Source organism: Pipra filicauda, unplaced genomic scaffold (assembly GCF_003945595.2).
Source record: "Pipra filicauda isolate LSUMZ 115617 unplaced genomic scaffold, ASM394559v2 scaffold385_size793830_pilon, whole genome shotgun sequence".
Taxonomy (NCBI): Eukaryota; Metazoa; Chordata; class Aves; order Passeriformes; family Pipridae; genus Pipra; species Pipra filicauda.
Genome location: NW_024104515.1, coordinates 256,601 through 283,986, shown reverse-complemented (window position 1 = coordinate 283,986; position 27,386 = coordinate 256,601). Strand labels below are relative to the sequence as shown.

Genomic DNA, 27,386 nt, shown 5'->3' with positions numbered 1-27,386 from the left:
CCTGAGCATTGGCGGCCGCACTTTCCGCACCGCCGCGGACCCGGACCCGCGCTCGGGGCACCCGGTGGCCACGGGGCACCTCGGGATGGCCCCTTTGGCCGCTGCAGCCGCAGCCCGAGAGCCTGCGGCAGGGCCGGGGGTCGGTGGCCAGCGGGGCCGGGGGTCTGGCTGGCAGCTGAGGAGCGTTAAGATTTTTTTACTGTACAAAAACCCTCATAAAAAAAATCGTTTAAAACCCATAGTTTACAGGGTGAGTGGTTTTCTTTTTATCCCCTGAAAATTCCACTTGGGAATGGAAAGTTGGGTGTGCTCTTCCCTCTCCAGCTCCTGCTCCCAAGCGCTGCCCGCTGCTCTGCCTGTCCCGGGCTGGGGGGTGATGGGTGGCCCGTGGTCAGACAGCCCACGTCTCATGGCACGGATCTGTGGGCTCCGTGGAATGGGCAGGGGTTGGGTAAGGAAGCAGCAGCTCTGGGATGAGCCAGCCCACGGGCAGAAAGTGCCCAGACGTCCATGGGGTCAGGGTTCCATCAGGAGATTTTAACCTGATTCTCACCATAACCCATATGCAGGAGGTCTCCTTGACTCAGAGACGTGTTGGAAGGCAGGGTAGTTGGAAAATCACCTTCTCGAACAATGGAGCTGATGCCATCCTGAGAGACTCCCTTACCTTAAGCTGCTATTTTACAGCTTTCCTTGGGCAGGAGCATGATCTTCCCAGGATTCCACTCTCAGTGTGAAAGCGTCTGATCCATTTTATCAGGGAAGGTGTTCCCTGGCTGTCGGGGCAGAGGACAGAGTGTAAAAGCCTTTGTGGAGGTAAAACTGCGGCAGCACACGAGGTTTCTGGTTTATTACTGGCACTTGCAACTGCAAATGAGAGTATAGGAAATTTTATAGCCCTTTCATTGTAAGACTATCCCAGAAGCAGTTTATAGACAAGGAGATAAGCAGCTAAGTACCGCTAATGATGAGGAGTTAAGAGATATTTACTGGTGGTCTGGCTGAAAATAGCATCCAGCTTCCTTTTCTTCCCCTTCTACCTCGTAGCCCAGCTGGGGGAGTTTCTGTTTCATAGACCCAGGTTCACCTCGATTTTTGAGGTGAAAAAATTGGCTATGGATGTGCTTGGAGGATTTGACCCTAAATGTTTAGGACACCTTAAAACGTGGTGCAGCTTTTTCGTGTTGGAACAATTTATCCATTTCTGTGGTGAATAGGAACAGTCCAAGTCAGCTTAAACCATTCTTGTCTCTAAAACCGAGTTAATTTGAGCTAAAACTCCTTCAGGGAGATGGATGGAGGAGGTACCACAAGATGCCAGTGTGTGTGAGCACGAAATTCCTCTCTGGCTTTAAAATTTTCCTAAGTGCAAATTAGTAATTGCAGTTAATTACCGCACATTTTCATAGCCACCAGAATTTTTTTTTCCCCGGTATCGTGCAGCCGAAAATCTGAAACCAGGCAAGAGACAGTTTTGTGCCCGGTTTGCACCTAGAGTCAGCCGTGCAGGAGCAGCCTGTGATGGATCTTTACTTCCCTGTCTTCCCAGGGTGATGCTTTAGGAGCTAATTAAGGACGGTCTGGGTGCTCGCGTGTGTGCGTGTGCGAGCACGCCGGAGGTTCGGCAGGACGGTGACGCCAACGCTGTTGAACAATTTTTCAGGCAGCGAACCAAATTCTTGAGGGAAGTTGAGTGACAGGATCCAAGAAAAAGAGGAGTCTCAGTTGAATTGCACGATCATAACATCCTGCTCAAACAATCATCAGGAAATTCGGTGGTCCCTCCTCCTGGAATATGAGCTGACTGCACTGTGGCATGTGAGTGTCACGAGCCTCAGTACGGCAGGGCAGCTCTGTGATGCCAGAATTTACTTAATTCTCAAATCAAGAAAGATTTACTCAGTTAAAAGAGAAGGTTGCAGAGTGATGGCCACAGTTATGGGTGCGCTTGATGGGGGATGGTGACCAGCGTCCAAGGCAGAGCCCCAGGGCTGCTCTGGGGGTGCAGACAGCCATCAGCCCATGGGTGCTCCTGCCAGGCCACTCTCATGCAGAACGTGTCACTGATGGACTCATCAGAGCTGAGGATGGGCCAAGGACAGTTTGGAGTTGCAGGTATGTGCCCTTGTTCACCATAAATACCAGCATAAAAGCAGCAATGGGAACACACACAGACATACACAGACACACATGCAGGGAAATAGGGTCTGAAAATGGTGCTGTCCTATCTGAGGAGAGGATCCATGTACCTTTTTAGCTTCATTTCACATGTCAGACATGAAAAGCTTCCTCAGTACTTGGAGAGTGTTAACTGGGTAAGGGTCCTTATTATGTGTTCCCAAGAGATCAAATCCTCGGGTGTCCCCATCCTGTTCTCTGATGCCCTTCTCTATGCCAAGCTCTCCCAGCCCTTTGCGGTTGCTCCCAGGTCAGCCTTGCAGTTGATGTGGGGAGCATTGTGGGCACTTGCCAGCCTGAGAAAGGCCTGGAAAAAGTAAGAGTGTGTGAAGGAGCCAGGGGTAAAACTCAGAGGCCTTTCACCAGGCTGGTCTGAGCCCACCCGCAGTGTCTGCTTTGGGCTGGAAGCACTCAGAGAAGGTCTCTGGACATAGTCTGAGGGATGCTGTGACTCCTCCCAGCTGAAACTTTGGAGGAGCTAGTTCTGTTCCCATGGGATATATGAGACCTCTGAGACCAGGATTTCAGTTTCTCCTCCAGTTTAATGCCCCTTCCTCTCCCACATCACACTTCTCACCCTTTGCTCCCAGGCAGGCACCGCTGAAGGACCAACTGTCTGCCAGCCTCTCGTGCGGAGGTGGAGTGGAGCTGGGAGCTCCTCTGCTGGGCTCTGGCGCACTCCTGGCCTTGCAACCACTGGCAAAAACCCTGCCTCCCTCCGCTGGCTCCCCTGCCCCTGAGCAGGGACCATAATCCCTGACCCGGGCAGGCAGGAGCAGCTCCGGAGGTGGCACAGGAGGGAGGGGGCTCTGCTGGCAGCCGCCCCCCGGGAGCAATGTTCCTCTCGATAAAAGTATATGTGCTTAGGAGAGTGGTTTGGGGAGGCCTCGTCACTTCAGATTAGGCTGTAGCAGGCGTATCCTGTTTTCTAGGAAAAAGAGGATTTTGTGGCCAGCTTTGTTAGAGAGGCATTGAAGGTTTTTCTTTGTGTGCCTTCACGTTTGAAGTTTACAGATGGGTAGCTGCAGACTTTCTAGATGTTCTGGTTACATGGATGACACTTATTTTTAACCTTATTTTTATTAGAGGTTTGTATCATGTGGGCCTGGCCAGCCCACAGGAAGGGCTAGAAACTTCTTGTAGGAGGGATAACACTTCCTATCTCTGTGTAAACAGCAATTCTCCCCCAGATGGGAAAAGCCAGCCCAGCTGTAAGGGAAGCTGGGGCTGTATTCCCACATATGGCAGCAGGATGAGGCTCTCTCACAGCAAGGAGAGACCTTGCTTCTAACAGCCAGAGCCCTGTTGGGTGGCACAGCTCTCCCCAGGCTTAGGAGAGGTGCTGGGGATGGGAGAGCTGCTCTGGGGAGCCGTGGTGAGGAGCGGATGGTCTCTGGGAGCTGTGATGGAGCAGCACTGGTGGAGCTGGTGGAGAGGTGGGTGGCCAGTGCAGGGCTGGGGCGAGGACTCAGGCCATGGAGAAGCTCATGGAAGAGGAGGACACATCCTGTGGGACATGATCCTATGGGGTATTGCAGCGAAGAATGCCAGGCAGAGAAAATGATGTTACTGCAGGCTGGGAAAGAGCTGCGCCGACATGGGGACCCCAAAGCCTGAACCCAGCAGGAGCATCACTGCTGACTTCAAAAGGAGAAGTTCCTCCTGCTCCCATCCCCGTTTCACGACTGTCTGAGGTGATTTAATGATGCTGGTGCTCGTCCCTACCTGTGAGAAGACTAAACAAGAACTCGGCCGTTACTGAGACCTGGGAACCTGGGACCCACAGATCTGGAGGTGACAAGGTTGCACTGCCAACAGCTGTAGGTAATGACACATATTTGCTCAATCACTTTATTTGTGGAGGGTCTCCAGGCACGCTGCTGTGACACATGGAGCAGGTCCTGACTCAAAGCCTTGGGTGCAAAGCAAGAGACGGGAGGTGGTGGGAGCCAGAGCAGAGCTGCAGTCAGGGAGTGGTGTTGGTTTGCCTGACCAAGAGAATTTTAGGAAGAAATTTGAAGTGGGGGAACTGGGTGGACAGAGAGGAGCTGGGCCTGGTGCCATAACCCAGGTGCACTTCAGAAAAGGCATTGGCTGAGCAGCCTTTGGTGAGGAGGATTGAGGGTTGGGAGTGAGGAGTGATGCATGGAAGGGCTGGCATGGTCACTGGGAAGCGTGTGAAAGATGAGGAGTCATTTCTGATGTGAATGGGTGTTGCCAATCCCAACTGTGTGATAGTGACAGGGAATGGCTTCTTCAGCTGGTCGATCCAGCTCCATGGATTTGAGATGCCACCCAGATGGGGGAATGGTTCCTGCTGGAATGATTTCCTGCAGAAGCTGGGCAGCCCAGCCTTGCTGCTGGTGGGAGTTCCTCTGTCATGGGGAGGGACGTGATGTGCAGAGGACATGCCACTTAAGCCCAGGGGTAGGGAGGGACTCCTCACCTCTCCCTCCATGTTCACATGAACCCTGGCCATGCTGCCCAGCTCCTTGCAGCTGCTCCAGCAATGGAGCAGAGGGGCTGTGCCCCCACAGCCATGTCCCATTGCTAGTCCTTGCTGGAGAGCTGTAGGGCTGGTCGGGAGCAGCAAGGGAACTGCTTTGGTATTCACCTGGCAGAGACTGCTGCTGCCAGCCCTGGCTCAGCAGGAGCTGCTGAGAGCCTGGTGTGGGATATTGGGAATGTCTGGCAGGAGCCTGGATATAAAATCCTCTGTAGAGGTACCTTGTTTCCCAGGAAATGCCATACAAATTCTCTTGATTGTTAAGAAATAAACTCACATCATCTCTCTGTGGTGTGTTTAGCAGAGACAGGGAAAGAATCAGGGTTCTTGTCTCATCCTCTGCCAGAGCTGCTTTGTCTGGTACCAGGCCTTTCCCACAAGCAGTTTGCACAGCCATCCTCTCCTGAATTAAATGATAACTGAGGGGCAAAGAGGGAAAGAGGGCGTTTCAGCCGGCAGGAGATTGATGGCAGGTCAGCGAGGCCAACAGCAGCAGGAAGGTTTCCGCAGAAAGGGAGAGGAGCCCATGGATGCTGGAAGGGCTGATTCCAGCCTCACAGTGCCCTGGAAACTCTAATGAACACAGCACAGCTCGAAAAAGCGTTTCCCTTTCCCAAATCTGGAAAAAGAAACAGGAGTAAAATCTGTCTGTTTGTTTTAATCTCCTCCCCTGAGCTGCCAATTGCCTTTAGGTTTATGCAATACATGTTTGTTTGAACGGTGATGTCCAGTGTTCCCAAGGGCTCATCCAGAGCGGGTTTCTCAGCTCCTCCTGTTCATTTGCAGAATTTTTTTTGCATTTGCTGCCAAATTTTTCATGCTTGTGTTCTGCAGGGATGGAGGGGTGGGTTGGGGGAACCTGCTGCACAGGCCCGGGGCTGGTCCACATGCTTCCTGCAGATTTCACACACTTTGGCTAACTAAGTTTTCCTCCTGACCTTGAAAGCTCATTTCTGTCACACCAGGATAATCATATTCCTTTCCTTACTGGTATATACTCTTCTGCTGGATCTAGAAGTAATAACAAACGAGCAGAGAAGATTATACCCCACGTGGACTCCGGATGCTTTGTCTGGGGCAGGAGAGGCGCGGGCTGTGTCCCTGGCCCCGGCGCAGCCCTGCAAGTGTCTCGCCTCTGGACGGGAAAGGGAAAGAACAAACAAAAACTGAGCGTAAAACTTGTGAGGCTTTGTCTGCCCACGCTGCGCTGCGCGGGGTTGTGCTGCACGGGGCTGTGCGGGGCATGGCGCTGCTGGAAACTGGTGGGCAGAGGGGTGGCTGGGCGGGTGAGGGCTCTGCCCGACCCCGGCGTTCCCCTTCTCTCCCCGGGGGGGGGGGTTGTCTCCTCTGCCTCGGGGGCTGATCTGCGGGGGGCTCCGAGGACCAAGCCCCGGAGGAATGCTGAGGGTTAGGGGGATGCCGGGCAGTGGGGGCCACACCGGGATGCCGGCGGGTACCAGGGTATGGCGTGAGACATCCTAAGGGTGTGGAGCCCCCGGAGAGGGATGCTGAGCCCCGGGGAGGAGATGCAGGGCACCAGGGAGGGTATGAGGGGAACTGGGAGCATGGGGGGATGTGGGGCACTGGGCGATGAGGAGTCCCGGGTGATGCGGGGCAGTGGAGGGGACACACCGGGACGCTGAGGGTGCGGAGTGGCGGGAGGAGGATGTGGCGCCCCGGGGGATGCGGGCCCTGAAGGAATGCGGGACCCCGAGGGCTGCGGGCCCGGGGGGCGCGGGGGGCCGGGCGGGTGCGGTGGCGGTGCGGGCCCCGCGCTCCCCTCCCCCGCCGTGGGGCGGCGAAGGAGGAGGAGGAGGAGGAGGGGCTGCCCAGCACGGGCAGGGTTAAAGCGCCATGTAACCGGAGCGCGGGGCTGTCGGGGGCCGGCCGGGGCGCGGGAGGCGGCGAGCGGTGGCGCGGCCCCGCTGGACGGCGCGTCCCGCCGCGGCGCAGGTGAGCGCTGGACCGGGGGGACCGGGGGGTCGGAGCTGGAGCCGCGGAACATCCTCGTGGGCGGCTTTGTTGTGCGCGGCGGCGGCGGGGGACAATGGGGCGGGCGGGGACTCGGCACCGGGCGCACCGGAGCGCGGCGGCGGGAGCGCCCCGGCCGGTCCGGCGGCCCCGGTGCCCGGTAGCCGAGGGCTCGCGGCTCCGCCCCGGGAGCTCGGGCACCGGGCGGGGGGTCCTGCCACCACTTGTTGCCGGCGCTCGGCTCCGGGGCGAGTTGAGGGGATCGGTGCTCCTACAGCCCCGGGCATGGTCCCCCTGGTCCCGCCCACCCCTCCGGTCTCGTCGCAACTTTCGGAGTTTCCCGCAGCGGCGCCGCGAGCCCCGGGGGCGCGTCCCGGGACTGTCACAGCGGGGCCCGTGCGGGACCCCCCACGACCCGCGGGGCCGGGCCGGGGCTGAGCCAGAGGCTGGGGCGGGAGGGTCCCCTCGCTGACACGGCGAGTGATGGGTGGGGGGTGGTTCGGGGGGGCCGGGGTCCCCCTTCTCGGCTCAGCGACCCCGGGCAGCGCCGCCTCCAGGCCGGGGGCTCTGGGGGAGCTGCCGGGGGTACCGGGACGCGGTGGCGCTGCTGGTCGGGCCGAACACCTTTGTTTTCGATTCTCGGTCGGGAATCTGACAGCGCATCTTTCTTCTCTGTTGGCAGGAAAAGCAGCTCCCGGCGGAGCCTCAGGCGCGAAGCCTCCCCGGGGCCGGGCCGGAGGGACGGGACGGCCGGGGCAGGTACCGATCGGAGGGCTCTGCTGGCATCCGCCTGCTGTAGAGCCCGGGGGGGAATCCGGGGGGCAGTAGAGCATCGGAGAAGGAGGAATGAACTTCGGAGTGGCCCAAACGCGGGGCACAAGTACCGAGAAGCCGGGAGAGGGGAGCGGCGGGGGGACCCCATGGCAAGTGGGGCGAGCAGTGGTCCTACACCGACCTCCTTCGGAACGGGACAGGGAAAACAGCGGGGCGGCTGGAACGTGCTGCCCTGAGCAGGACTCGCCTTTCCTGCCTAAGTTTCTAGTTTCCAGAGAATTTTTAATGAACTGTGGGGGAGTGAGCCCGAGTATTCCAGCCCGGGTATCTCTGGGGCTGTGCGGGGCCGGGCGGAGGGGCGATGGGGACAGCGAGGTGTCATTGTCATGGCTTTACGTCCTCTTGTGCAGGGGGAAGATGAAGCAGTGACCGCTCCGGACAGAGGACCTGCCACTACTGAGAGGGACCCACCTGAGCGCCGGAGCCCCCACAGCCCCCAAAAGCTGCCAGCCCTGCCCTCAGCTCCCTGCCTGCAACCCCCAGCCCTGCCCGAAGGCAACCCCTGCCCCACGCCGGGGGGCTCGGGAGGGGCCTGGCCCGGCGGGATCCCACCGGAATGAGCATGGTAAAGAGCCGGGAGCGGCTGGAGCAGCGGCTGGCGGGGATGGTGGCTGCCCCGGAGACGTCTCCAGCCTGGTCTGCACTGGGAGAGGAGGGGCTGGTTTGTGTTTTGTTTCTTTTCTTTAGCCCGTCCTTGGTGAAAGGCAGCGGGGAGAGCCGGGGTGGGCGCCGAGGGCTGCGGGGGGAGCGGAACGGGGCAGGAGGAAACCGGGGGAAATGGAGGGAAGTGCCGGAGCGGGAGAGCGAAGGGGCCAGGCACAGGAAGCGGGCAGGGGGAGCCTGCCCTTCGCCCCTTGCCCTTCCCAGCAAGCACATCTGCGAAATGGGCGCCTTTCTTACGGAACTGCCAACCCAGCAACTCCTTTCTTTCCAGGATTAGAGGGAAATGTTCGGTTTGGGGAGACTTAAAGGCCATTAGTGTGCGCCACAGCCCAGAGGCAGCCCGGCCATTAGGGTCCTTTATTTCTTTTTGTTATTCAAACAGGGCTTGGGCGATGGCTCCATCCCAGCCATCGGCAAAGCTTCCCTCCAGCCTTTTGATATGCATGCCCCTGTCTGGAGGCAAAGTCCGCAACCTCCCCACCTCCTGGGGACACGCACCTGATAACAGGGCAGCCTGTTTTCCCAGCAAGGAAAACTGAAACCAGCCCGGGCCAGGCTGGGGGAGCAGCCCCGGGAGCAGGGGCAGGGGTCCAGTCCAGAGCGCAGTCCGGCCAGGTGAGCTCTGCCTTCCCTGCCCACCCTGCCCTCTCTGCCAGGTGAGTCCAGCTGTCATGCCCACTCTGACTGCTCTGTCTGCTCCAGGGTGGCTGGCAAGCATGGCCAGACAGGGACCAGAATTCTCTCTAAGCAGTTAATACTGTGGCATGGTCTTTAACCAGTTTGGCAAATCTTAAAGAAACTGGTATTGCAAAATGAGGGCGGGCTCCAAAGTCAGCGGGTTCATTGTCTCCTCGGTGGGATTTGGCTGCAGGGCACGTCCTGGTCACCAGGCAGTGCCGGGGCTGCCGCTGGCGCCAGGCTCTTGGGGAGCTTTCGGCAACTCTGGAATTCTGCGTTGTTTTCCTCCTCGTGGGTTCCCATCTGGAGCGCATGGCTGTGGAGCACCCGGTGTGTTTGCAGGGCGCCAGGCAAAGCAAACACTGCAGGGCTGGTCTCCTCCTCCCGTGAGACAGCACATGTGAGGGCAGTGCTCTGTTTCTTATTATTTTCGTAATGCCCTGCGTGCACATATTGGTGTGTTTCTGCAAGGGGAGGTGAGGACAAAGAGCCGAGCCTTCCTTCCAAGCAGGAGTGGGTGAGCTCAGAAGGACGTGGCTCCCGTGGGGGGACCTGGTGTGGGCTGTGAGTGGCAGGATGGGCTTGGGCGTGAGGCTTCAGTGCTTGGTACAAACGGCAGCGGTAGGAGGAGAAAGAATGGGAGTTACAGTCCTGCTGCATAAGTGTGGGATTTTGGGAAAGCGAGACTTTTAACGAGCAGCTTGGGCTGTGGTGTGCTGTTCCCTTTCCCGTCAGAGGATGGTGATGGGGATGTCCTCGAGTGATCTTGGGCAGTGCAGCTGGAGAGAACACGCAGCAAACAGTGAGCTGACCTGCCTCTGCTCACGGCAGGGCCTCCAGCCCAGTGCCACGGACCTGCAGAGCTGTGGCCTGTGGGTCTCTGCTCTGCCAGGGGGCAGTTCCTTCCAAAGGGATAACTCCTTTTCCCCCACTTTATAACTGGAACAAAGACAGTGTGGGAGCTCCCTGAGCACGTGGCAAAGCCGAGCTTGATGTGTCGCTGTGTCTGGGTGCTCAGTCCTGGTTGTGTCACATTCCAGGGGAAACCTGGCCACTGCGTCACCCTTCCCTGCTGCCTTCCTGGCACGGGGCTGGCAGGACACCCTCGCCTGGTGGCCTGGCGAGCCCTGGCCATGCTGGGCATCAGGCAGCCCCGGAGCTGAGAGAGGAAAAGACATTTTGAGATGCAGGTTTGAACTTCCTGGGCTCCTGAGACAGGACTGAATGCAGGGGTCCTCTGGGGTTTTGTAGCTGCAGATGTTTGGCAGGGCTGGGTGGTGGCCTTGCCTGCTTCTGTCCTCCCTGAATCTTACCTGCCTCATGCTGCCTCATCTACCTGTCCCCTCGGGGTCACCCTCATGCTGGGAGAGCAGCATATCCTCTCACACCTCCCTATAGGGATTCCCAAGGGTGATTCACTACTGTTTGATGAGATTTGCTGGTTTTGGTGGCAGCATCATCACTGGCTGTGGCTGCTGCTGCTCTGCAGCATCTGTGGGCTGGGGAAGGGGAGCAGACCAGGAGGAGCTGACCCGGCTGTGCTGTGCTGGGGTGGATTGCTGCATCCGGGGCCATGTGGGACTGTCCACCTGGACTGGGGGCAGGCGAGTCTGGGCAGCTCCCAGGAATTGTTTGCTGGATCTGGGAGCAGATGTGCTGCAGCAGTGGGATTTCTGCACACAGAAATCCCCCACGCAGCTGTTAGGGGGTTATGCAGCTTCAGACTCCGTCTGGTGCAATTTCTCTCCTCCCTTGGTTGAGGGGGGAGGCAGGATGTGCATGGGGATCTCTGCCTGGGGAGGTGGGCGCTGGACACATGTTTTCCTTCATGTTTGGGTGTTAGCAGGTTTTCTAACTCTGCCCTCGGCATCCAAAACATCAAACCCCAACTGGTCTTTGTTAGCCAGAGGTGCTGACAGATGATTTCAAAGCAGTAATCTCAATTGTTAGGGCAGCGGTTGGAGGCAATGTGGAGTGAGAGGGACGCAAAAGGGGCGGTGGGCTGGAGCTGGGGTCTCTCTGAGGCTGGGGGGGTGTTGCTTTGGCTTTCTTACAGGGCTGTAGGTGGGCAAGGCCCTGTGCACTCCTCAGCTCTTGCGTTGCACGCTCCTGAAATGACTGTGCTGCCGAAGGGGCAAGTTGCAGCACAGACCCATAGCCCAGCAATGAGGCAGCGTTGTTCACGGCGTCCGGGTGCCTCCAGGAGAGCCAGAGCTTCCACTTCCAAAAACAGGATCCGGGGAGGGCACCCAAGGGAAGGCGGAGGCGTCTGAGCTCAGGCAAGGGGAGCCCCAGCTCTGCAGGGGGACACCAGGGCAGGGGGTGCTGCTGCACAGCCCCCTGCCCTGCCCCCTCGCCCTGGGGCAGGGAAGCTGAGGCCAGGAGTGGGGGGCAGGAGGAGTTTTCTCCCTTTGGGGGAGTTTAACTGGCTGCAGGCTCCAGGACTTTGCCCCTCATGGCGGGCGGGCTGCCTGCCTGTCCTGCTGCTGCAGGCACAGCCCACCCACGCCTGGGCAGCTGTAATGGTGCCCCGGGGTGGGCTGTCCCCTGGGGTGGGCTGTTCCCTGGTTTCTGCAGGGTGGCAGGGAAGTGCAGCTCCCCTCCAGACTGGGTCCAGCAGAGCGAGGTGGGGCTGGGCAGCACCGAGCCCAGGAGTGTTCCACAGCATACGGATGGTGGGGAAAAGCCTCGTGTTCCCTAAGATGAGTGGGTTGTGTCTGGAGCCTCTGTTAGCTGGAGCTGGTGGATCTTTAGGGCCACCACATTTGTGGGGAGGTTTTGTCCAAGTGCTGTTTAGCTCCCAGGACCCCTCCAGATGTGTCTCTAGTCAGACCCCACTGCTAAGGGCGTGAAGTTGTGGCTGGCTCAAGGAGCTCACACTGTCTGCTTTGCCCTCCTTGAGTCTTCCTTCATGGCTGAATTTCCTTTCCACTCTGGCTTCCACAGGCGACCATGAAACAAGACAAGAGCCACGGGCAGGATGAGGCAGACTGCAGGGCAAAGCTGATCCTCCTCAACGGGGACTGCACCAATCCTGCTACGCCCAGCGTTGTACTGGAGGCGAACGGGAAGCCCAGTACTCCAGGTGAGGGTCACCACGGTGTGCCCAGAATGCACCCTGCCTGGGATGTGCAAGGATAAACGGGGTTTGGGATCTCCCAGCCACTGTATGAGGCACTGTGGCGGGGGGGGGGGGGCTGCAGTGCTGCAGCCATGGCCAGGGTCCCTCCGTGATGTGACTCCACTGGGTTTCTGCAATCTTGTAGCACTTCCAGGCCATGACCTGGTTGTGGAAATGGGTGCCACAGTGGGAGGCTGGCTCTGCCCCTTGATAGTTGAATACCCTGGAGCAAGGGAAGAGGGGGAGCCCCACCAGCCTGAGGGGTGCCACTGCTCCTGAGATGCTCCAGTCTGGGCTTTCCAAATCCCACCTCTTGGGTAAACAAGGTCCTGTTTTAAATGACCTGGTGACAAGCCCTGAATAGCTGGCTTGTGCCCCTGAGCTTTCAGGAACTAAGAAGTAGATAAGAATGTCACCACACTTGCTGCTGGTCCCTCCCAGTTTTGGGGACAGGTGGGTGATCCGGGGGTGTGGTGCCACGATGGGGAGCCCTGGGAACACCACTTGTCTCTGCTCCTGGCCACAATTCTCCAAGATGAGATTTCTGTCTCTCCAAATCATGAAATGCTCTTGAGAGCAGTGGGACATGCAGAGGCATGTGGGGACACAGCCAGGAGGGCTTGCAGAGCCTAAAGCTGCTCTGCCTTGTCCCTGCACAGATCCCATGGACCTGACGCTGTTGCCTCTGCAGAACAAGAAGGACAGCAATGGAGACCTCTCCAAGGAGGACCTGGCCTGGCCACTTGGCCTGGCAGGGGTGCAGAAGGTAAGATATCACCTAGGCTGCTCTTCAGGGGCTGTCTGTGGGGGCATCCAGTGCCAGAGTCCTCATCTCTTTCCCTCTGGGCTGTTCTTGTGCTGGGGGAACAGTCCAGTGGTGGATGCAACACTCATTTACCAGTGTAATATTGTAATTTTTAAATTCCTGATTTACATGAGACCACAGCAGCAGGAGGGGGTGGTGTGAGATGCAGTGATGCCCACTATGTGTTGCAGCAGCCTAATAATTATCATAATTATTATGCTGATATGTTCTTTGAAAAGTCTTGTCTGTATTGATGGACTGAACCATCTCGTGTCTCCCTCTCTTGGGCTGGGCTGCTTTTAGCTGCCTTGGGGCTGCACCCCAGTTTCACCCACCCTCTTTTGTTGACTAGGTTGACAAACCTCCAGGATCTGGAAGCATTTTTGCCTTCTTGCTTTATTGTTTTGAGTTAGAAACAAACCCCAAGGTTGGAGATCTGCCTGAGATGAGGCAGCTTCCAAAAGAAAGAGCCATAAATCCAGTGGGTGAAAATTCAGCTTCCCCACTATGTTTGGTTCAGGGGCTCTTCGCTGCAAAATCTCGTTTAATTTTGAGCCTCGTTATGCCGGATGCAGGAAACATGCCTGGGCTGGACTGTGTCTGTGACTGCTGGGGAAGGGCTGCTGCAGGGTGCTGCAGGGTTCTGCTGCAGGGCCAGCTGTGAGAGGAAGCACTCACGGGTGTGTGAAAGCATCCATGGGTATGTGAGTGGGTCTGTGCCTCCGAGGGGTGCTCTGCTGGGGCCTGTGGCTCTCCTGGCATCCAGTGCTCCTGGCTATGGCTCCTGCTGCTGTCAGTCATGCCGGATGCAGGGCTGCAGCAATGGGTGCTCCTGAACCCTGCAGAGACTCTGTGGAGGGCATGGTTGCCCAGAGGGGCTCAGCACAAGGTGCCTCCAGCAGCCGTCTGCCCTCCTCTTGCCCTCCCCAGGGCTCCGGTGCCGCTGGTGCTCGGCCCCGTGAAGCACAGGCTGTCCGTGTCCTGCATGGGGAGGGCACCCCTGCCATGGCACCTCTCTGTTCTGGTGGCAGGTGCAGCCCCGGGGCAGCGCTGGGTGGGAGAGCAGCCTCAGGCAGAAGCCCACAGTCCACCTCATCTTCCAGGCAGGGCAGGCCCGGCACGTGACGAGGATCAAGGATCGAAGCAGTGTGGAGGCTCTCAGGGACCTGCGAACTCCTGTGCGGGTGAGGGTCTGCAGGTCTACGGGGGGTCATGGCTTCCCTGGGGCTTCCCTGGGGCTTCCCTGGGACTTCCCTGGGGCTCCAGAGACTTGCACTCTTGTTGCACCCTGGGCAAGCAGCTTTGGACATGGTGCAGACTCTCAGGGCCACAGTTTTCCCTGTGTAGATTGGAGTGAGTTTGCTGTTTCTTGCCCTTTCTATGATTTGGATGTGTTGAACACCCTGGAGTGGATTTGGGACAGGAAAAGGGGAGAGAGCAGTGGTGTGCCATTTGCTTTGGGTCTGACTTTAGTAAAAGCTGAGCAGTTCTCCTGCAGAATCTCCTGTTAAGGGCTCTCCTCTCTGCTCATGGCAGCAGCAGTGCCCTCAATCACTGGCTCCCCTTCTCCAATCCCGACTGTGAGGTTGGGGGATGATGTGGAACAGGTCTCTGTTTCCCACTGCCCCTCTCCTTGCGGCACTGACCTTCTCTCCCTTTGCCATGCAGGGCTCCAGGCGTCGCTCAGCCGTGTCCACACCGCTGACCATCGACCTGACAGAGGATGACTCCCGGGACTCATCCCAGAGCAGCAGCACACTCTCTGGCAGCAGCTCCCAGGAGGGGCAGAATGGCTCTGCCGAGCTGGGGCCTGAGGAGTCAGAGAGCAGAGACGTGGGGATGGCACTGGAATACCAGGTACGGAGGGGCCGAACTCTGCTCTTGCATCCACGGTGGTGTGGGGCTTGTCCTAAGCCTGCAGGCATGGGGAACCTCTGGAAACCTCACTGCTGCTTCTCCTGTCTCCCCTTCCCTGCCTACCCTTCCCTGTGTGCCTGGGGTGTGATGGTCTCAGGCTGTGGGGGCAGCTTACTGCCGAGGGACACTTTAGGGATCAGTCCTGGCAAGCTGCCTCCAGTGCCACACACGGGCCTCCCGAGACACGCATGCGTGGCATGTGCCCTGCCGTGCTGTGCCCCGCTGAGACAGGCAGTTGCATGTGCAGAAAACATTTCTGTCGGGGATGCTGGAGAGAACTGAAGCTGCTGGGGCTGCAGAGCGGGATTCAGCGCCTGCGGGCCATGGGGCAAGGCCCCAGACTTGCAGGAATTGGGCAATTGCATCTTGCTGCATAATTAGGAACCTAATTGCAGAACAAAGCTGGAAAGGAGGGCTCTGCAGGCAGAGGTGACTCCGCTCTGTGCGAGGTGCCCTCCCCATGTAAAGCACCCAGCATGGCCCTCAATGGGTCACATCAAAATTCTTGGTTCTTTTTCATTTCCTTGTTTTCACTGCCCTGTTTCCTGCTCTCCCCAGTGGGAACAAGAGGGATGGGTGGGTGGGAACCCTCTCCCTGGGCTGCAGCCAGATGGGCTGAGCTGTGAGCCCTGTGAACGGGCTGCCCTGTGCCAAGGAGGAACCTCGGGGCACCCAGGGAGCAATCTCAGGGCAAGGCTTCCCAGTGTTTGCAGAGACCCTGGGAGGGCAGGCAGGAGTGGACACGCACGGGGCCTGGTGCCAGGAGGGCTGTGCAGGACAGAGCACGCACCATGCCGTGTGCCAGGCATGGGCTCAGCGTGGGGCTGGCACACACAGACCTCCCCACTGAGCTCTGGCATGGTGCAGGGCTGGGAGCCAGTGCTGCCAGGAGGTGCTGGACCATGTGCTTGAAGGAGGAGGTGCAGCCTGTCTGCACAGACATCCAAGTGTGTGACACACGTGGCAGAGCAGCTCTTCAAGGCACTCTGGGTCCATCCCCTGTGCTCCAGGGCTCTCCTGCAGAGCTGCCCAGATAAAATAGGGCGTTTGTGCTTTTTGGCAGATCTGTGTTGTCATCTCTTGCTTTCAGGATGGGAAGGAATTTGGAATTGGGGAGCTCGTCTGGGGAAAGATCAAAGGTTTCTCCTGGTGGCCTGCGATTGTTGTCTCCCACAAAGCCACGGCCAAGCGCCAGGCTGTGTCAGGCATGCGGTGGGTGCAGTGGTTTGGAGATGGAAAGTTCTCCGAGGTAAGCCTGCTGTCTGCCTCTGCCTGCTGCGCCCAGCCCCAAACCCCCTCCCCTGCACATTTCTGCCCCACTCTGGGGCTGCCTGTGGGGGGTGTGTGCACCCTGCAGCCTCCCTGGGCAGGCACCCTGGTGTTCACTAGCCAGGCCTTGGCAGGCTCTCATGGCTCTGGTGTCTGTAACTAATAATTGGACACTGTAGGTTGGTGACATTATCCAGCAGTGGGAACATATACCTGGCCCCTACGCAGGGTTTTTCCAGGCCTTGGGCTCCAGGGGTGCCCAGGAGCCCTGCCTGGTTAGGAATGTCCCATCAGAGACCCATCACCCCCCCACAGATTCAGAATATCCTAAGTTGGAAGGGACCATGGGGATCATTGAGTGCAACTCCTGACCCTGCTCAGGACAACCCCGAAATCCCATTGTGTGCCCAAGAGTGTTGTCCAACACTGCTTCTCGAGCTCTGGCAGGGTGATGCCGTGACCACTTCCCTGGGGACCCGGTTCCAGTGCCTGACCACCCTCTGAGTGAAAAACCTTTTTCTAATATGCAACCAGGATATCCAACCCCTCCCATGCTGCAGGCGGGAGGGAGGGAAGTGCCGTGCTGGTGTCACAGCACCGGCAGAGGGTGCAACCCACCCATCCTTGTCCTTGTCATGCTGCCGTTGGGCTTCCTCCCCTGGCTGCAGTCCGCAGGGTCAGGGCTGGGAACGCAGTGCCTGAGGGGAAATGGCCGGGCAGGACATCCCTGTCCTGTCCCGCTGGTGAGCTCTTGTCACTCTCTCACAGGTTTCTGCGGACAAGCTGGTGGGACTGATGGCCTTTAGGCAGCATTTCAATTCTTCCACGTTCAATAAGCTGGTGTCCTACCGCCGCGCCATATACCATGCCCTGGAGGTAACCACCAGGGGTGGGGGGGTGGGTGAGGTGCCAGCTAAACCAGCTGGACTTGGAGGCAGCGGGATGGCACTCAGGAAAATAGTCCTTTCTCTGCTAGGATGATTTGCAAGTGCAGCTGTGGGGCTGAACTCTGCTTATCATTGGGGTTCAGGATTAACTGCTGCTGCTCCAGGGTCTCACTGCTCCAGATCCCAAGGCCCTTGCTGCTCCAGATCCCCAGGCCAGGCTCCCTGCGCTGTCTCGGACACAGCAGCATCACAGCAGCAGGGCAGTGCCTGGCTGGCCAGAGGTGTCCTGGGCTAGTGCCAGGTGCCCTTTGGAGGCAGGGCTGGTGCTGAGCACCCTGTGTGTCCAATCCACATCCAGGGCGTGTGGCACACACCGGGATAAAGGGCTGCAGATCCACAGGCACCTCTTCTGCCTTCCTGTCACTTGCCAGGGAGCAAGAGTCTGGGCAAGAGCTGGAGCTGGGCTGTCCCTGCTCCTGGCTCCATTGAGGCTGGTGAAGGATGGATGGGCTCATTGCAGGGATGGGGGCACCAGAGCACAGCCGAGGGCACACCCAGAGCGGGAATCCATCAGCTGCTGCCGTCCCAGGGCCGCCAAGCCCCACACCCCTGTGTGTTGGATGGGGAGGGGGCCTGGGGCTGTGGCCCTGGCAGGGGTGTGGCTGCTTCCCAGACAGAGACCACCCCGTCACCCTATCCCATGCTGTCCATTCTCGGCAGGTTGCCCGGAGCCGGTCGGGGAAGACGTTTACAACTGGCCCCAGGGACTCGCTGGAGGAGCAGCTGAAGCCGATGATTGACTGGGCAATCACTGGCTTCAAACCCCTGGGGCTCAAGGGACTGCAGCCACCCAAAACCTCAGGTGAGGCAGTGGCATCAGCTGGGTGGGGGCTGGCATGGCACTGGCAGGGGGCTGGTGTGGTCAGCAGCCACCACTATCTGGCCCCAGCTGAGCCTGCTCACCCTGTGCCGTGGCCGTGCCATTCCGGTCCCAAAGTGGTCCTGGAGCTCCTCACTGGGTCTCTGACAGTGACTTTGCAAAAAGCCAGAGCAAAGCACTCTCTATGCCCTTGCTCCTGGAAACCTGACTTGGCTGAGCCTTGTGCCATGAGTGGGGAGCCCAGGTGGCCAGGAAGGGTTCTGCTTGTGACTGGGGTGGGACCTGGCAGGGCTTGGCAGGAGATGTCTCCCGTTGCCCTGAGGTGGTCCTGGGGCTGGAGGCTCATGCCCAGGGAGCTGCCTTTCTCTTGCAGAAAATGGGATGCTGAGGAATGGGACGGAGGAGGTGCTGTCCCTTGAACAGTATCCCCCCACCAAGAGGCTGAAGAGCTACCCCTGCAACAATGGCAAGGAGCAGCGTGTGGAAGAGGACCAGACCCGAGGTAACCAACAGAGAGAGCTGGGGAGTGTCTTGGCCTGGGCTGTGCACCCTGAGAGCACTGGAAAACCATTCTGGGAAAGGGGTTGGCTCTTCCCTGGTGGCCCTAAGCTTGATTCCTGAGGGCAGAAGCTTTTGTGATCCCATGGTGCTCAGTTGTGCCTTATTAGACACCAGCAAACCCAGCTGCAAGATAGGGGCTGGGCTCCAATAATGGCTCAGCTTGGACATGATCCATGAGCTGCTGTGCTGAGCTCTAATATCTCCTTCAGTGAAAGGATGTGGGGTTTGCCCCAAAATTTCTAACATACCCATGGCCAACCTTCTCCGTTTGATGCTCAGCAAAGCTGGAGCAGTTCTAAATGCAAGAAAAAAAGCAGCTGTAAGCAGAATTAAATTAGAGTTTCTAATGTAAGGAATGATAAAATTTTTTTTTTTTTAATTTTATAAAGAACAAATGGTTTCTGAAGTTACGAACAACAGCGGGAAGCTGGAAGGTAATCACTGGTCTTGTCTCCCTTGGGAAGAGGTGTGGGGTGATAGGGGATCCTGGCTGGAAGTGACTCAGCAAGGGTCATGGGTTCCTTTTCAACAGCACCATCTGGGAGGGGGGAAAGCGCTGTGACTGCAGGGTGCTGAGCTCCCCCTGTGCTGAGGGGAGCAGGGTGCTGTGCAGATCCTCCATGGGGAGCCACAGCCACATCTGGAAGTGGTTCCAAGGGCAGACCCCATTTGGATGCTGTTCCAAGGGCAGGCTGTTCTAGACACTGTTCCAACGGGAGGCTCCAGCCTCTGCAGCCTGAAGTGGGGTGGGGGTTTGGGGACACCCTGCCCTGACGTCTCCCTGCCTCGGGTGAACACAGTTCTCTCTGTCCCACAGACAGCTGTTTGTCCTGTGGGAGGAGGAACCCGGCCACCTTCCACCCACTGTTCAAAGGAGGCCTCTGCCAAACGTGCAGGGTAAGTGCTGCAGTGCTGGGGCTGGAGGATGGGGCCGGGATCCATCCAGTGTTGCTGGGACAGGGGGTGGCTGTGCCAGGTCCTGGCCATGCTGTGTCCTCCACGGGGCTGTCCCTTGGCATGTTCTTGCCACCTGAAACACCAAGGATGTGCATCTCCGAGCTCTGGGCGGGTACCAGGGATGGACCAAAGCTGCATTCTCTCTTTACCCTCTGAGCACAGCTCCTGATTCTCTGTCCTTCTCTCCTCCTGGCTGTCCTTTCACCAGGATAGATTCCTGGAGTTCTTCTACATGTATGATGAAGATGGTTACCAGTCCTACTGTGCTGTCTGCTGTGCGGGCAAGGAGCTGCTGCTCTGCAGCAATTCCAGCTGCTGCAGGTGGGCCCCATGTCTCTGCTCCTGGGGCTGTGGCCCTGACATCATTCCAGGGAGCTGTGGGGAGCAGGGTCCTGCATGAGCCTGGACACAGGGGCTGGGCTGCTCCCCAGCTGGCTGCCATGCAGCATGTCCCAGCACAGCCTGCTTCTCCCTACTGAGCCAGGCAGCACCTGAATAAGCCCTGGGGAGGTTGGCAGGAGATTTACCCATGCCTTGGGTCACTGGCCTGTGTTAGCAGCCCTAAAAACCAAGGTACTGCCTGGAAAAATATCCTGTAGAACAGGGCAGGGGCTCTGGTGCATGGTGGGGGAGATTCCAGGAGAGGCTGAGGTGACCCAGAGGGGTCCCTGAGGTGACAAGCACGAGGTGTTGTGGTTTGGGCAGGTGCTTCTGTGTGGAGTGTCTGGACGTGCTGGTGGGGCGAGGGACATCGGCCAGAGCAAAAATGCAGGAGCCCTGGAACTGCTACATGTGCTCACCCCAGCAGAACTACGGGCTGCTGCAGCGCCGGCAGGACTGGAACGCCCGTCTGCTGGACTTCTTCACCAGTGACAAGGGACAGGAATATGTAAGGGCTGTGGGCAGGGAGACTGGCACGCTGGGGTGTGGGGAAGAGGGTCATGAAGGCCAGGGCAAGTGGCTTGGAATTCCTCTTCCCTCTGCCTTGGTCTTGTTCCTTCACCCTCTCCAAGGGTGCTGGGCTCTCGGCCCTGCAGATGCTCTCCTGAAGGCAGAGCTGATGCCTGCAGAGCTGAAGTTTGGCCTCATAAGGTGATGGAGCACTGCCAGGGCTGGGGCTTCATGGCTGTTTCCATTGCAGGCTGCACCCAAAATCTACCCAACAGTCCCGCCAGCAAAGAGGAGACCAATCCGAGTGCTCTCGTTGTTCGATGGGATAGCAACAGGTGAGGCTGTAGGGAAGCACTGCCTGGTGGCTTTTCAGCACTGGGCAGCAGAGATGAATCGTTCCATGGAGTCAGACCTGTCTCTGAAAGCTTGTTGGGGAGAAGGGGGTGAAGACCGGAGGGATCCCCATCAGCAGGGGTCGAGGGCAGGAGAAAGGGAGGGATGGATGGAAAGAGGGAGGGAGGCATGGGAGTTTTGCTCACAGAGGTTCAGGTGGCTGGTTCCCCTGAGAAGCCAGAGCTGTGGGAAGAACAGCAACCTGGCCTCTGGTGAAATGCCTGAGGGCAACTGGTTTGGGTCAGTTTACTCAGCTCTGGTGGCATTCTGCTTTCTGGGAGCAAACGGTGCCTGGAGGAATGGGTCAAAAAAAAGTTTGCTCATCCTGAAGTCTTGTGTGACTGCCCCCACCAGGACATCCAGGAGCAGCCACATCGAGCTCTGCTGACGAAGGAGACCGGGAGGCCAAAGAGAGCAGTGCAACCTCAGACCTCTGTCCGTTGGCAGGGTACATGGTGCTGAAGGACTTGGGCATCCAAGTGGAGAAGTACATTGCCTCAGAGATCGGCGACGACCCCATCGCAGCGGGCACCGTGCGGCGGCCCGAGGGCAATATCACCTACGTGCACGATGTCAGGAACATAACCAAGAGAAACGTGAGCTCCGCTTCTGTGGGGAGCCGGGGGATGTGGCCCCGTGGGTGTGTGGGTCTCACCCCACCAGCCCTGGGATGGGCTTGTCCCTTACCCCACCGGGGAGGAGAGATGCACTTCCGTGGCATTTCCTAATGGGCTGGTGTGTCTGTTCCCTGTAGATTGAGGAGTGGGGTCCTTTTGACCTGGTGATCGGTGGAACCCCCTGTGATGACCTCTCCCTTGTCAACCCAACCAGGAAGGCGCTGTTTGGTAAGGCTGCTTCACCTCTGCTGAGCTGGGTACCTGGGGTGTTCCTGGGTCATGGAGCCACCTTACAGTCCAGGGAAGTGTTTCAGCCCCAGGCTGTGTTGGTGGTGGCTCCCTGTGGCACCTGCAGAGCACGGGCTGTTTCCATGCCTGCTGTGGTGGAGAGGGCAGCCAGGCCCCCCCCGGCACCCCATTCCCGATGCCTCAGCTGGTCCCAACCTGCTGCTCTGCTTTTTCCCTGCAGAAGGAAGCGGGAGGCTGTTCTTCGAGTTCTACCACCTGCTCAACTACGCCCGTCCCAAGGAAGGCGAGGAGCGGCCCTTCTTCTGGATGTTTGAGAATGTGGTGGCCATGAGGGTCAATGACAAGAGGGACATTTCCCGGTTTCTGGAGGTAGGGATTGCTGCTGGCTGCAAGAAAGGCGTCACAGCAGGTGACACTTGCTGGGCTGTGCAGGGTGTGCCAGCTGTGAGGGTCTGGCTATGGTTTCCTGTGGCCTCAATGCTGGAAAACCCCCTGCCTGGTGCACATGCCGAGGAATCAAGTTTAGTCTTGGCTCTGCATCCTCCCCTCTGGCTTTCAGCAGGTCAAACCCAAGCACTAGTCCTTCGGGGGAGGGGTTTTGCCAGCCTTGAAGAAAGCATCTGTTCAGAGCAATGCCTGTTATTTCCAGGGAGAGGGAGGTCAGAGACTGGGAAGGGTTTTTAACTCTGTGGTAGCCAGGACGGGCTGTGAGTCAGCAGGGACCCTGGTGTAAAAGCCCCATCAGAGGCTGACAGTTCTGATCCTGGCCCAGGGGAACCAGCACTGAGCACCCTGTGAGGGTTATTAGCTGCTGGCCATGGCCATGACCTGGGAGCCCACGTGGCCAACCAAGACGTGCTGTGGTGTGGAACAGGGTTTGTGGGGGCTACATCCTCGGGAGGATTTGCTGGAGTTCCTGCAGTGCAGTGGGAAGGGCTTTTCCTGCAGGAGAGGACTAAACCCACATCTCCTTTAACTTTTATTTCCCCCCTCTCTGGCCCCCAGTGTAACCCAGTTATGATTAATGCGATCAAGATATCGGCTGCCCACCGAGCTCGTTACTTCTGGGGCAACCTCCCGGGGATGGACAGGTAATCAATCAGTCCTTTGCTGTCCTCTTGAATCTCTCGCTGTAGTTTTTGTTGGGTTGTGCTGCTCATGTGGGTTTTTTTGCCTCGCTGGCTCAAAGCCCAGCTCCTGGGAGTGAGGAGCTGCAGCTCCTGCACGGGGCAGCTTCCCTGCAGTGATGCGCACATGATAATTAATGCACTTACTAATGAGCAATGACTGTGGGAAAAGTGTAGTAGCGTCCTGTGCCCTGGACCTGAGGCATGTGGAAGGAGGAATGATGGGGCTTGCACAGGATGCTGTGTGGTGGGTCTGGCGGGGGGTGTGCATGTGCCCCAGCCTTGTTGTAAGGCCCAGGCTGATGTGGGGGTGCTGTATGGCAGCCCTGTGCCATGGGGGGGGGTTTGCTGGAGGTGAACCAAGCAGCCACTGGGGCTCAGCTGGGTGTAGTGGCGTGGGGAACCTCATACTGCAGCAGGCAGCTGCTGAGGCAAAGCATGGCAGCACTGCGCTCCTCCAAACCCTCTTCACACCCTGAATTCGTGGCAAAAAAACAACAGAAGGACTTTGAGTAGATAAAATCCAATTGGAGTAATCCTGCACACCAAATACTCCTAGTGACAGAACCTGAAGTTTTTGCATAGCGGATGCTTTGGCCAGTAAACACAGACTGGGGTTAAATATTTTTGTTTGTTTATTTAAATTGCCAGTATTTGTTGGAGTTAACACTGAGCTAAAGGCATTTGAAAGTAAAATAATTCCCAAGCCTTTGTCATGTGAAATGGCTCTTGGACTTTCATCTGATTGTAAGGGAAGTGCCCAGCCCATGACTCAGAGCTACCCAGAGCTACTCATTCCTATCTCCATGGAGTAGCCTGAGGTGGTGCTTGCAAAGGTGCTGCTGAGCAGAGGCAGCCAGGATGCCACTGGCACAGGGCTTCTCTAAAAGCCTTGCCAGGAAAAAGCTACAGAGGGCACAGGGAAAGGTGGGCTGCCACTGCCTGTCCCCATTCAGAATGGTGACACTGCTCAGGCCATGTGGGGCTCTGACCACGCTGGGGAGCAGAGTGCCCTTCCCATAGGAGATTCCAGATGCTCTGTGTCTCTGGTAGCTCAGGAGCAGGGCTGGCCAGCGAAAGGGGCTCCTGCTTCTGCTCTGTCTCACCCACCATCCCCTGCCTCTGCTCCTCAGGATCTTCGGCTTCCCCCTCCACTACACGGACGTCTCCAACATCGGCCGCGGGGCTCACCAGAAGCTGCTGGAGAAATCGTGGAGCGTCCCGGTCATCCGGCACCTCTTCTCCCCGCTCAAGGATTACTTTGCCTGTGAATAGCAGGCCGAGCGTCCCTCGTCTCTCTGGTAAAGGTGCTCAGCGCCGCTGCTGTGGCGGGAGAGGGACGGGCACGGCTGCCAGACTGCCAGGGCCCCGTCCCTCCCCGGCCACGAGCTGCGCAGGGAGAGCCGTCTGTAACCAAAGAACCTGGCAGGGTCACTTCTTTAAAGGGACTAACGGCAGTGATTTGTAGGAAATGATGGACAAGGAGCTTTAATTACCCAGCGCAGGAGCTCTATGCATCACTGATGAGACGGGGAGTCTCCTCCACAGCATTAACTATTCCGGTTTAGCCTGGAGCTGGGAAGTCACCACTTGCTGAGCAGTCAGTGTGGGGGCAGCTGCCAGGGAGCTGCAGGCAAACCTGAACTACAGTGAATTAATGCTTTTCCTAAACAAACAAAACCTCTTGAAGCAACTGCCAAAAACCCCCAAACCGTAGCAGCAGGTGTAGGGGACCCTGCTCAGGTTACACACTGAACACAGGATTATACAGAAACCAAATCTTTTTTATTTTTATTTTTTTTATAAACTTTACTTTTGTTGTTTTAATGTCTATTGCTGCTTTTAAGGCATTACATAAGAATGTGGAGATTCCTAGACCTGAATGTAGCTGAAACTGAACTGTGAGGTGATAGAATTACTTTTCTAGCTAGAACTGAAGAAATACTGTTTTATGTGTTTGGCTGTAGTTTACAGATATTCACTACTTCCTTTTTAAAGCATCTAAAACCTTTCCTTACATTTTAAAATCCTGCTGAATGGCTTGAAAGCTTACACAGTAATTGGAGCAGGGAGGATTTGGTCTCCAGTGTCTGTAAAGGAAGATGTTCTTGGAGCATCCATTTCCCAAATGAATGTGGTATGTCAGCAGGAAGGACAGCGTAGTGGTCAATGGCATCCTCAAACCGCAGCCCCCCCAAATGTCACGTAGCATATCATGAACCCGAGCAGCAGTGGCAGGGTGTTGGCTGTGGGGCAGGGGGTTCCTTACAGGGAAGATCCCACCCGACCCCTATGGGGGTGCAAGGTCCAGGAGTGCAGCACCTCTCTTGCCCTTGCCCATCTCGTGCTGTGGGCAGGGGGAGTGGACCCTGAGGGGCAGTGAAGTGAGAAAGCTGTGGGGGGGCTGTGTGTGTCCCCCCACTGCGGGCACTGCCACTGCTGGGGGGTCTTGGGGGGATGCAGGCAGGGGCTGCACCTCTCCTCCTCTGCACATCTGTCTCCCTGTGCATCCCTGGGCAGAGGTGGGATGCTGCTGGTGCTTGTGTGCCCAGCCCCAGCCTGGCAGTGCCCTGGGGGCTCCCGTGGATGTAGGCACAAACTGGAACCTCCTGCAGCCACCAGTGTGCTCACTTTTGATTGCCTTCCTCTGCTCCCCAACTTTGCCAGACTGATTCTCCCGCTGTCCATGAAGACCTGGGCGTGCTGTGCCCATAGCCAGCATCCAGGGAGGTGTTGGTGCCTGCCTCCATTCCCGCCAGGTTTTCCTTAGCCACTGGGCTGCTGCCTCAGCAGGCATCTCTAAAGACTCTGAATTCCAATGCACATTTCAATGCACTGAAACAGCTTGTGACATTCCCCTGTCCTCTGTCCTCCCCTACCTCTGCTGGTCACCTGTCACCTGGCTCTGGCAGAGCCCTTCAGTGCCTTCTCACAATTAATTGGGTCCAAACCATGGGCTAACCCACCCCCCTGATTGGTGCTAGGCTGTCTTGCAAGGTGTTGTACAGCATCAGTGGGAGGTGAGAGCCTCTCTCCCAGCTCCTTCTACCTCTCTGACACACTGGGACCCCCTGGCACCCCTGTCTCAGCTGGTGGAGGATGGCAGCCTCTCATTTTCCACCCTTGTGTGCAGCTTTCCACCCCAGCTCTGAGGATCATTTTCTCTTGGTCTCCACCCCAAGGCTGTACTTGGGAATGGGCAGAAAAGGAAGCCCAGGTAGTTTAAAGGCTTTTTTTCCTGTTTTAACCTGGAAATTACTCTTAAAAAGTCTTCCTTGAGGGGTTCATTCCCCATGACATATATTCAAGCCCCACACCTTAGTCAAGAAAACGCTGCAGAAAGCCAAGTGAGCTGCTTCATGTCACTTCTTGGGGACATGTAGCACTGTCTTGTCACCAGGCCCTGGGCTGGGAAGATGGCAGGGTGGGTTCTGTGTGTGCTGAAGGTGTTTGGGAAGCCTTGGCATTGCCACTGCTGCACTGGCTGGTTTTGAACCCCTCGCCAACCTCTCTGATCCTTGTGTCCAGCTGGAGCCCAGCCACAACACTAATTCCTCATCCCAGCTCCTTGAAGTTCCCGTTCAGAGCCCAGCACGGGGCCTGTGGGTGACAGGCGTCCTCTGCTCTGCACCCCTCTGATGGGTTTGATTTTTCCAAACTGGGCAAACACGTGTCCTCCACTCCACAGCATCCCTGATCTTATACTCCAAATCTCACATCCTTTCCTATCTGATCAAAAGGAAAACAAATAGATGAGGGGGAAAAAAAAAGGACTTGGGGAAAGTAAACAAAGATAAAAGAGGAATGAGAATTGTCTTGGCATTAAGCTCACTTGATGAGAATTGTAGCAGACAAGTCTTCCTTGAAATGTTTTTCCCTGTTAAGAGCCGCCTTTTATTATGTGTTTATAAAATGTTGTTAAGGGAGGGGGATTTCAGAAATGCCTTTTTAATACTTTTTAAAGGTTTCTAACTCCCTGGTGCTATTTTTTTAGGTTAAGGATTTTTAATGTTGAACATGTTGCGGGTTTTTGTACAATCTTCTAAAAATAAAAGAAATGTATCGTTTTGAACACATTTTACATGTTTTTTTGTATCCGGAGTGTGGAAACTCCCAACTCTTCCTCGTCCACATGATTCCACTGGTTTCCACGTGGGAAAGAAAGGGGATCCATGTCGACAGTTTACCATTTATCATGTCTGATTAAAAAGGAGTATTTCTGTATGGTTGGACTGTCTTTATTGGGTGAATAAAAGGGGGTTTGCAGCAGGAGGAGGGGCACAGTTGGGGAGCCAGGATGCCCCTTCCCCACTGCTGCTGAGGTGACACCCAGTGACACCAAGGTGGCCGGTCCTGGCTGTGCTGGGTGGTAGAGGTCAGGTTGTAGAGGGGAGTCTGATCCCTGGCTGGGCTAGGAATCAACTGCAGCTATTCAGTGAAGATGTAGTCTATCCCAAATAGGGATATAACCTAATGGGCAGGGACACCTCCCACTACACCAGGTTGTTCAAAGCCCCATCAGCTCTGACCAACACATAGTTATGGTCAGTCAATTGCTTTTAAGACTAAGGTTATTTTTCAAAAAAAAAAAAAATTGAAATCTTGTCTCATTATCCAAAGATCTGGGGAACCAGTAAGGACTCAATCATGAAATCAGCAAGGCATAATAATTTACCTCTCCTTGACATCTCAGCTTTTACAACATAACTGAAAATAAATGTGTATCTTACAAGTTCAAGCCATCCATCCACTAGACGGATTGCACCGGTGGCAGCAGGACTGCACAATTCTACCAGTTCGGAAAAAACGCCCTTAATTTCAGATTGAAATACGAGAGCCCATCAGTCTGGGCTGGGCTGCGCTGGGGTCTGGGCCTGGCTGT

The 27,386-nt window shown here is 56.9% G+C and overlaps 1 protein-coding gene across 1 annotated transcript; it reads left to right on the top strand.

The window, feature by feature from the left end:
- Positions 1-8,039: 8,039 nt before the first annotated feature.
- Positions 8,040-26,728, top strand: DNMT3B (DNA methyltransferase 3 beta). Its single transcript, XM_039384928.1, is given in 19 exon segments — positions 8,040-8,150; positions 11,777-11,915; positions 12,611-12,717; positions 13,860-13,940; positions 14,425-14,613; positions 15,764-15,922; positions 16,711-16,818; positions 17,550-17,691; positions 18,083-18,211; positions 18,660-18,704; positions 19,088-19,167; positions 19,436-19,548; positions 19,933-20,116; positions 20,369-20,453; positions 20,866-21,107; positions 21,266-21,529; positions 21,531-21,746; positions 22,383-22,468; positions 23,638-26,728. Coding segments are annotated over 19 exon segments (2,616 nt in total). The 5' UTR covers positions 8,040-8,045; the 3' UTR covers positions 23,780-26,728.
- The last annotated feature ends 658 nt before the right edge of the window (positions 26,729-27,386 follow it).